The 10,565-nt window shown below is 37.8% G+C and overlaps 1 protein-coding gene and 1 long non-coding RNA gene across 2 annotated transcripts; one reads left to right on the top strand and one right to left on the bottom strand.

Moving 5' to 3' along the window:
- The first annotated feature begins 502 nt into the window (after window positions 1-502).
- LOC116299230 (organic cation/carnitine transporter 2) lies at window positions 503-10,172 on the top strand. The gene is made up of 10 exons (XM_031707860.2): window positions 503-637; window positions 1,714-2,074; window positions 3,686-3,920; window positions 4,181-4,376; window positions 5,475-5,702; window positions 6,476-6,610; window positions 7,033-7,115; window positions 8,067-8,187; window positions 9,020-9,086; window positions 9,781-10,172. Exons 2-10 carry the CDS (start codon window positions 1,751-1,753, stop codon window positions 9,967-9,969), a joined length of 1,578 nt encoding a protein of 525 aa, XP_031563720.1. The 5' UTR covers window positions 503-637; window positions 1,714-1,750; the 3' UTR covers window positions 9,970-10,172.
- Window positions 4,265-9,155, bottom strand: LOC148905824 (uncharacterized). The gene is made up of 4 exons (XR_016121501.1): window positions 9,018-9,155; window positions 7,014-7,193; window positions 5,461-5,537; window positions 4,265-4,395 (listed from the first exon to the last, which is right to left on the bottom strand). It is a non-coding gene; the product is annotated as an uncharacterized LOC148905824 (long non-coding RNA).
- Window positions 10,173-10,565: the final 393 nt, after the last annotated feature.

Below are 10,565 nucleotides of genomic sequence, written 5' to 3' on the forward strand. Positions count from 1 at the left end.
ATGTTGAGTCCAGGAATCAAACCTGAGACCCCAGAGGTGAGAGGGGAGTGAACTACCACTACACCACCCTTGGTTCACTAATGTATGTGATGTTGAGTCCAGGAATCAAACCTGAGACCCCAGAGGTGAGAGGTGAGTGAACTACCACTACACCACCCTTGGTTCACTAATGTATGTGATGTTGAGTCCAGGAATCAAACCTGAGACCCAAGAGGTGAGAGGTGAGTGCACTACCACTACACCACCCTTGGTTCACTAATGTATGTGATGTTGAGTCCAGGAATCAAACCTGAGACCCCAGAGGTGAGAGACGAGTGAACTACCACTGCACCACCCTTGATTTTCTAAAGATTCATAAATAAGTGGCCCACATTTTCTTCTGTTTCCTATAGCTACAGCCTGCGTGCCTCCGAACGTTTACTCGTGATGCAGCGCAGGCGACTATAACTATTGAACCTATAAAAAAAGAATTGTTGACACACATATGAAGATTTGGTTGATGCGGTTTACCTGTGGTGGATGATTGACAACACTGATCAAGTTTGTTTCGTTTCGGATCTCTTTGCTCCAGAGAGAAAAGACTCTAAAACTAGCCCAATCGCTCCGATTCCACCATTCATACGACGACCAAGATCTGGTAAGAATAATTTGAAAATCTGACTATCTATTTTAGGCAAATTAAGAACGAAAAATACAACCATTTCAACGAGGGTTATCGTACTTACTTACATACTTACTTTCGTTGCCTTTCACGTAAATAAGTATAAGGTTATTCATGTGTTGGTAAAATTGGAAATGCTCTTTAAAAGATATGAGTTTTTTGGCAAATTTCTAAGAATTCATAAAGAATTATAATTGTACTTTTCATTCAGGAATTATTTATTTTCAATACATTTCTTATTAAAGTCTGTGTTTGCGCTATTTTGAAGCTTAATGCCGTTTAGCGATTTCATGCCGGAAAGAAAATTAGCACAAATATCTAAACTTTTCCAAGATATTACTGTATTCTCAAATTATTCAAACGATTAGAACATTCCACTAGAGGAATAAAAGCCAGATTATTAGAACAATAGCCAACGTGCACGATAACAAACACAGCATGACCAGAATACACCTGGTACTTTCAACGTTCTTTGAACTCCTCTAAGAAGTCGTCTCACAATTTTTCCTTTGAAAATTTCTATAAAAATGTGAGTATTTCTGAAAGTTTTCTTTGATTTCCCTGTTCAATTCTTTTTTTTTTTATTGGCACCTATGAATGAAAAATGACAAACAGATTATTTCCGAGAAGGAATTCTATTGTACTGCTATCTAACATGGCTGCTGGCAAGTTTGGTGCAAAACCTCTATCAGATGTTTTAGATGGGTGTAGAATGAAATACCACAGATCAACATTAGCTATAGCCAGCATAAGAACTGTTCATTTAAGAATGTTAATGATTTCATGGTCCAAGGGATTTGATTTCAAATTGTGGGAATATGAAATGAAAGAGCTTTTTAATTACTTATACCAAAATTCCTTCCTATTAATACTCCATTTTGCAAGCCGAGGCTGCAGTTTCCGCGCATAGCAAAACTATGCTTTTTACCATGCTGCGGAAACTCCAGCCTCGGCTTGGAACAGAACTGTAAAATGGAGTATTTATGCACCATCTGGTGTTTATCAGATTTACAGGCTATATTCAGCAAGACAATTGTTTATTTTTCTTGCAGTTTACTATTATAAACAGTAGAAAAAAGTACATGCACCATGGATGATGAAGCAGATAAACAAAAGCTTTCATCAAGCCGCATTCACAGTAGCACTGAATTTGATGGTCTCTTAAAGAAGATTGGAGACTTTTCAAAGTTTCAGTATATACAGTGGCTTCTCCTCTTTCTTGCCGTAATCCCTCAGGCATGGTATACATATGCACCAGCATTTGCTGCAAGGAAAGTAGACGAAACCCAGATGTTGTGTTCAAACACTATTAATGTCACTGGCAAAGCAATTTGTAAAGATAGAATATGGCAGGATGTGGATTACTGTGGAAAAGTGAAGTACAGCCCTGAGTATACCTCTGTAGCAACTGACGTAAGTAAATGTTTTGTAAAGACTTCAATGCTTTCTGATGCTTCTTTGACTCATTACAAGCAAGGCAACAAATGTGGCACCTTGCGTTCTTGCTTCTGTCCAACAAATAATCAAGTTGATATTTTTTTGATTGACTGGACGCAGGATTTTGTTTTTAGCTGGGGAAGCACTTTTTTTGATTGACATTTACAAACTCAAGTACCAATAATGCAGTAGATTATCAGTTCATCTATACAAGTAAGAGTTAGTTACCGAGAACGGAGGTAATAAGCCATATACATCCCGAGGGCCGCAGGCCCTCGGGATGTATATGGCTTATTGCCGACTGTTCGAGGTAACTAACTATTTTAGTTATCAATTAAGAAGGTTTTCTATAATATTCTGATGTTAGACTTTTAAGATAATGAAAATAAAAAGAATTTAAAAAAATATTCGTGGTTCAGTTGGAAGTTTAGAATGTATGCGAAAGGGGTAAACATTTTCCGCTTTGTTTTTATATTTCCCTTGTTGTCAATAGAGCATGAACAATGTGAGTTGATTATAAAGGGATTTACTAATGCCCTCTAGTCCCTACAGAGGTAATGTGGCACATAGTTTTAATGTTCTGGAAATCTATGATGCTAATTAAACAAAAGTGCAGATGATAATAGAAAACCATAGATTTTAGGGTTTCGTAATCACATGTGGCTGTATGGCAATGGAGTTGAACGAACCGGGCATAGAGATGAAAGAAGCCTTCAAAGATACCAAAGGCCAAGTGTAAGTGTCAAGACAGCGATTTCCAAGTGCTTTGACAGTGGAGGTAACATCTACGGCAAAAAGACCTAATGAAGATCTCGATAATGGCGGCCAGGAAAACAAGAAGAAATGTAGTGAAAAGGATGAGCAAAACCCAGTTTGTAAGAATTATTATTTTAAAAACTGTGTTGTAAACTATGAGCACTAGCAACGATTTGATAATGTAATGTTTAGAAAACATATCTCTATAGTTTTTTTGAATGTAAACATTAATTAGATTAGTTCTGTAGAATAGTATTACTTTAATAGTAATAGTATTACTTAGTTTACTCGTCAGGCAGCAGGGAAGAGTGGGGCTGATATGAATTAATCTGATTGGCTCATTATAAATTCAAGGTCAATATATAGTTATAAACCGGGTTTATAACTATATATCGACCTTCGATTCATAATGAACCAATCAGATTAATTCATATCAGCCCCGCTCTTCCCTGCTGCATTTCAATTCCCTCCCCGGGCTTTAAGTTTGTCCATTGTTTATGAGGGTTGTAATAAAAATAAAGCCTTATGAATAACAAAGAAAACCGTGTCAATTGATAACTAAGAGTGCATACCTCCCCTCCCCTAGATTTGTCCCTCATTGAAAAAGCCAAAATTTAAGTGATTGCAAAAGAGACCTCTCTTTAGACTGGGTATAAAGTTTTCCTATTTCAGACCATGTCTAATTCCCTAGAGCATCATTTCATTGTTTGACACTTGTGCATGAGACACATACAAAGAGATATAGCACAAACAAAGAATATTATTCTCAAGAGAATGAAGGTAAAGAGGTCTATTGCACACAGGCCTAGTAACATTTTTCTTCTTTTTCAGTGGAACCTCATCTGTGCAGATGCCAAGAAGTACATCCCTTTAACCAAGACCATCTTTTATGCTGGTAAACTTGTTGGTGCTTATCTGTTTGGCTGGATATCTGATCGGTATGGTCGTCGTGTTACTTTACTGTCTACCATGTTCATCCAGTTTGTAGCATCTCTGATCCAAAGCTTTTCTGTCAACTTTACAATGTATGTGATTTTAAGAGTTCCTCTTGGGGTCTGCAGTGGAGGTAAGTATATGTCAACCATTAACAGATGCCCATTATCTGCAACTTAAGGGTTTTTCCAGTGCAAAGTTGAGAGCATGTTCCATAGGTGTGTGTCAGTCTGAAAGAACTTTTTATTCATTTAATGAATACTTTGCTGTCGTTTACTAAATTTTTCAATAAAATCTCACCCTCTCAAAATCTTTTGATATTTGCACTTGAAAAGTGTGCACTATGAAATAATATGCGTATTGCTACACAGATCTAATGTTTTTTTTTTCCAGGCACTTTAATTGCAGCATTTGCACTGATGGCAGAGATGGTTGGACCAAACAGACGAAATGTTGCTAATATTCTTGTACAGTCTTCCTATGGCGTTGGCATACCACTTCTAGCTCTTCTTGGGTATCTTGTAAGAGGATGGATGTCTTTTAATCTTGCTATGACTATTCCCAATGTGGTGTTTGTACTCTACTTCTGGTAAGTCTGAGTAAATGAGCTACCAAAATGTGGGGAGGTTAATTGCAGCTCTAAAAGATCTATGTAACCCAATTGGATAATTTTTTTAAAAATCTAATATTTCTATAGCGCAAAATACATTATATATAATCTAATGCGCTGAATGATGGATACAATAGAATGAGAAACAAGATAAACTAAACAGTAGAAGAAGTCGACAATGAAAACTATTGACAATGTGAGCATCTAATATTTTATCTAATAGATGCACCCATTTTCAAAATAACATAACCCAGACTAGCTGTATTTGAAGACATCTGTTTGTATACAGGAAAGCTAAAAAACCCTCAAGGTCCTCAAGGTTGTTTTTCAACTTCTGACTAGTCCAACAACCACACACCATTAAAAAACCTTAAAATTTGATCAATACCCTGAAACAGCCTCTGGGCTGATCTAATTGAACCCTGAAACAACCTCTGGGCTGATCTAAGTCAGGGTACAGCTAACTCACAGATCAAATCCTGAAACAACATCTGGACTGATCTATGTCAGAGTACAGCTTACTCACAGATCAAACCCTAAAACAACCTCAGGACTGATCTAAGTCAGGAGGGCATTTAGATGCTTTGCGGAGGGAGGAAAACCAGAGAACCTGGAGAAATACTCTGGAATCAAAAAAGAGACCTAACAAACTCTATTCACATGAGATGCCAAGTCTGGGAATTTAATCCTAGGCAAAATTGAGGGATAAGTGCACTACAACTACTATACACCACCCTTGATTGCCACAGAGATGAACTACTGACACTAAGTGATTATTGGATAAGGTTGAGCATGATATATTGTAAATATTTATCAAGACCGAGGTTTGTGTCATCTGGCCAAAAAGCTACCAAGCCAGAGACAACATGATTAATATAAACAAATGTCTTGATTCACGTGGCAAAGCTACCATGTGCAGTGACCTTGAATGAACTTGACGGGTTTAATCTATTATTTATATCCTGTTGAGTTCATGAGCTATTGAAAATTGTCCTTATGTTTTTAGCCAATCAGAATTGAGATAGTGAGTAAAATATTTTATAATAAAGAATAGTTGCTTTACCTTTCTTTTTCTAGCTTTGTCCCAGAGTCTCCTCGCTGGCTTGCTGCTCGAGGAAGAATCAAGGAAGCTGAGGTTATCTTACGTAAAATAGCAAAAATAAATGGCCATGAGTATGAGGAAGGGGATTTGGAACAGATTCAGGGTTTATACAAGAAGGAAGAGGCAACAAAGACATACCACTTTTGGCATCTGTTCAGTACAAAATACCTCACCAAGACCACAATCATTGAAGGATGGTCATGGTATGTTAAAAACTTTTAATTTTTATGGTTACCCTGAAACAACCTCTAGGCTGATTGAAATCCACAAATAGCCAACTTAGGCCTAGGGCAAACGTCGAACTTTCCATGCACCAAACTTAATTACATCAAAGAATGCCGCCTCATTATCACCTGATATCCATTGTTTTTAATGAGTTCGGTGCATGAAAAGTTCGACGTTTGCCCAAGGCCTTACAGATTTAATTGGAATTGGACCACCACCTCCTTGAAAACCAGAGAGCCAGGACCCAGTTGTTCAAAGCCCGATTACTGCTAATCCTGGGTTAACTCTTAATAAGACCTATAGAGTTAATCCTGGATTTGCGCTAATCCAGCTTTGAACAACCCGGCCCAGGAAAAAAAACCTGAAATTAAGGGAGAGACCCAACAAACTCTACTCACATGTGATGTCTAGTAATCAAACCTAAGATCCCAGAGGTGAGAGGCAAGTGCATTATGCTATGCACCTTTGATTCCCAAGGTCATCAAACCTGGATTAGCTCTAATCAGCTTGGGACACCCCATTTTTCTTTTCATATTTGGAATCAGCATATTTAAATTTCAGGTTAAGAGAGTTTCAATTTTCTGTTCATCCCCCCCCCCAAAGTAGTCAGCCACCTTAACAGTGTTTTGTTTGGCCTTGAATATATTACAAAATTGCAGCATACTTTTCAGTATGAGATTTCAGATCTTAAACTGACAACTTATTTTCAAATAGGAGTATATGATAAGAGCGTTTTTTGAATGACCTACAGGTTGGTTGTCAGTGGTGTGTACTACGGGCTGAGTTTCAACTCTGGTAACTTGTCGGGAGATTACTACGTCAACTATGCTGCATCAGGACTGGTGGAAATACCTGCATACATTATTGCTGGAATTCTTGTTGACAAGTAAGATTTTTGCTACAATAGCTGAGGTACTTTTGTACCATCATTCATGTTCTCATGCCCATAATACAGCTTGGGCTGCCTGTGGTTAGATGGCAGAATGATGAAATCCCTTTGCGCTTGGGAATTGATTTCTTTCTTATGTAAAATTGGTGTATTGTTCCTGCCATCAAAAACCAGACAAAAGTTATGACCAGGAAGCATTGAAGTGAGAGCCCCCTGGAACCAAGGGTACACCTCCTTCTCCCAACCTATGATGATGGATCACATTCCTTGTTTGCAAGTTACATCATCACATGGCCATGTTGCTGGTATTTAACACAAAAAACTTCATGTTTATACCACCAACATGGCCACCATGTCTTTATTATTTGACTCAGGTCAGTTAAGTACTATACTTATTTACCAGTGTTTGTTTGCTCCAGGGTTAACAGACGAATCCCTCTCATTGGCTACTTTATTCTTGGTGCTGTCTCCCTTCTCTGTATTGTGCCAATACAAGCCACAGGTAAGTATATCAGTCATATAAAGAATAGCAAATGTGACCTGTTCTGTTAATAGTAATGATAAAAGGGCCAATCTTACGCTGCAAAAAAATGAAAAAAATGACGTTTTGGACGCTAGTCCTTCGTCAGAGTAAAAACGATTAATTGGATGTGACGTCAAAAGAGCTCAAGAATTTCAGTCTTCTAAGAATTGGAAACCTAATGTTATGTCCAGGCTCCAAATTGAGCTGCATTCTGACATGCTGAAAGGGGGGAAGATCTAAGGGGTGGACATACTGCTAGCCCTCCTTTATGAATCTGAAAATTTTTTAAGCACACAAAGCCTCAGTAGATCTGACCTCTTCACCTTGGTTGTTTGTTGTGCACATTTTAGACCATCTGATGCCACTCTTTGGAGTTGATTCTTTCATGTGAAAATATTCTAACATGTTCATCATAAAAGAACAATTCTCAGGGGAATGTCACATGGTCTGAAATGGGCAATTTGTATACCAAGGTAAGAGGTATATACAGTATACAAAAAATCCCTTGAGATATGAATAACAATGAAACCTATACCATGTTGGTTGATCTAACAAGAAAAACTAATGAGAAATGCTTTGTTATCATCAACCAAGATGGAAGCTATGGTGTAACATGCACATGCTCTATTCAATTTGACTGTCATAAAAAACGTAAGAATTTTGTTTGGTTAAATTTCATAAGCTATAGTAAACTGGTCAATTATTTGTTAAATATTTGTATCCAAGAATGCATTTTTTCTCATCCACAGGGTCACTAAGATTTCAAGGCCCCGCATTTTCACACCAATTCTCCCCCTCCAATAAATAATATACTTTCCCTAAGCGGTCCAAAGTTTGGGTTGATATTCTTGGAAGAAGAGATTGATATTTTGAAATTGATTTTTTTTCTTTTTTTTTTTTGAGATTGATATTTTATGCTTGACATTCTAGGCAAACAGGATGAGCTATCAGCAGTGGTAATGGTATTGGCTCTGATAGGAAAGTTTACCATCTCGGCGGCATATTATCAAGTGTACATCCATGCTGCAGAACTCTACCCCACAGTCATTAGGTATGTTTTGCTTATATAATCTAAAAATCTATTAAGCTTTAGCTGTTGTATCACAGCATGGGACAATCATAATAGATCAGGCTCCAACTAGGTGAAGAAAGATCGATTTAGAATTTAGAAGTTGATTTTTGTGGAAGGAGAAAAAACAAGAGAATCTGGAAGAAAAACCCTTGAAGCACAGGAGAGAACCAACAAACAACTCTACTCAACCCAACCCGACTTGAGCCCGGGTCACATTGGTGAGAGGAGATTCATTAGCAGCGCACCCTGCCATACGTCTATTATATGTGGAGATTTGGAGGTATAGTTAATCTATTGTGAAGGAGGTGTTCTAAAAATCAAATAGTCATCATGTCCTGGGAAGCAAAGGTGATGTAGCATAAGTGCACTCACCTCTCACTTCTGGGGTCTAGGGTTAGATTCCTGGACTTCGCACCACATGTGAGTAGAGTTTGTTAGGTCTCTCTCTTGATTTGAGGGATTTTTTCCATTCCCGAGTTCTCCAGTGTCCTTTCTCCAAAAAGCCTAATACGTTAAATTCACATATATGTAAGTGAAATACTGTGAGTCACTTCCGTCGTTCCGGAAGTGATCATGATTGGCATAAAATTTGTGGCGTAAATATAGCCTATCATATTAATTCATCTTTATCTCTTAATAATGACCACTTTCGAAGTACTTTCTCTGGGTTCGTCAGTTCTCCTCCCTCCACAAAACCTAATACGCTAAATTCCAAGTCGATCTGTGAGGTAGCCATGCCCTGACTTTGGTCGTCCGAGAGATTGTTTCAAGATTCTAGGATAATAAAAGTGATATAATTATTTACTTACAGGTCAGCTGGTGTTGGGTTCGCATCATTATGTGGTCGCATTGGTGGTATGGCTGCACCATATGTTGTGGTATGTGAGAGCACTTTCAATGTCTTTTATCTTAATGTAACTTTTACACGAAAGGACCGTGGGAATTTGACTTCAGTGGCTTGTCTGACCTAATCAAAATTCATTTAATCAAATACTGAAGAAATATGAAATGCATGTGTGTGCTGTGTGCAGTCAGTCATAAGGCACAAGGTGTTGGCAGAATTATTAGAGAAGTGTTAGGAGAAGCACGACGCGTAGCGGATTTTATAAAATACAAATTACAATAACCATCATTTTTGGATAGGAATGCGGCAACTGGTAGTGCGCGCGCTTGCTGTGTGCTCTCTTAAAGCGTGCATGTGCTTTGTGCTCTCATAACGCATGCACTCCCAGCCACTCAGAACGCAAGGTTCATAACAATGATTTTATAATTGCCCTATTTCATAATGACGTCACGGTTTGTTTACATCGGCTAAAATGATAGAAATTTAGGCTTAATTTAAGCTTAATTATCTTCTTTCGAGATATTTAGCGTAATATTTAGTTATTCTTGCCTTCACTAGCTCATAAACCAAATTTCATTGTGATTTAAGATTCCACCCCCCTCCAGTGGCCATGATCCCTAGTGTTAAAACAATAGTTTGTTTTGATTTGACGTCATTATGAAATAGGGCAATTTGTATCTAAATTTTGAGGACGCAACACCTAATAATCATTTGATGTTTCATTACAGGATAGCACACCTCCGATTTTTCCTGCCATAATCTTCGGAATTGCGTCCATGACAGCCGGTGTCGTGACGTTTTTCCTTCCAGAGACGAAAGGCAAGCCACTACCAGACTACATCAATGAGGGTGAAAGTCAAGGTATCATTTTGAAGGTTGATGAAAAGGAAGACAAAGATCAAACAACACCGCTTTAAGGAATTAGAACAACGAGTCTAATAGAAGTCTAGCTGTAGATTTTAGCTTCGACAGGAACTGGTTTTCCTGGATATTCTTCTTCGCAAAGAGTGTAATAGTGAAGATGGCATTTTGAAGGGGTTTTTTGGCACATGGAAAGATGGAATTTTTGAAATATTGAGGTTTTTTTTGGCAAGTAGCTAAATAAAAAGAAACGAACACATACAGAGCCTGTTTCTGTGTATTCAGCCTCATGACTGGACGATGACTTGACGATACCCTGTTTGGTCCAGTTCTGGCTCTGCTGTTCAGCCCTATGGAGGGAAAGAAAACTCAAGCTCTACTCGCAGGGTACATGAAAACGATGAAAAAAAACCTTTTTTACGCAAACAAGCAAAGTTTGTTTGTTTGTTTGTTTTGTTTGTTTGTTCGTTTGTTTTTTTTTTGACGCATCTACACATAATACTTTCATAATGCTTCTAGTTCCATCAATGGAGGATAGATTCGTAGTATAAAATACATAATTTTGGCAGTCATAATTTTTGCAGCACTTTTTATAAAGTCTAAAATTTACGCTTTGCGATTAAAGCTTCTTCATGTCTAGTATATTCTTTCT

Source organism: Actinia tenebrosa, unplaced genomic scaffold (genome assembly GCF_029948245.1).
Source record: "Actinia tenebrosa isolate PJP-AT-01 unplaced genomic scaffold, QUT_ActTen_1.0 PGA_scaffold6__47_contigs__length_16458017, whole genome shotgun sequence".
In the NCBI taxonomy this organism is placed as follows: domain Eukaryota; kingdom Metazoa; phylum Cnidaria; class Anthozoa; order Actiniaria; family Actiniidae; genus Actinia; species Actinia tenebrosa.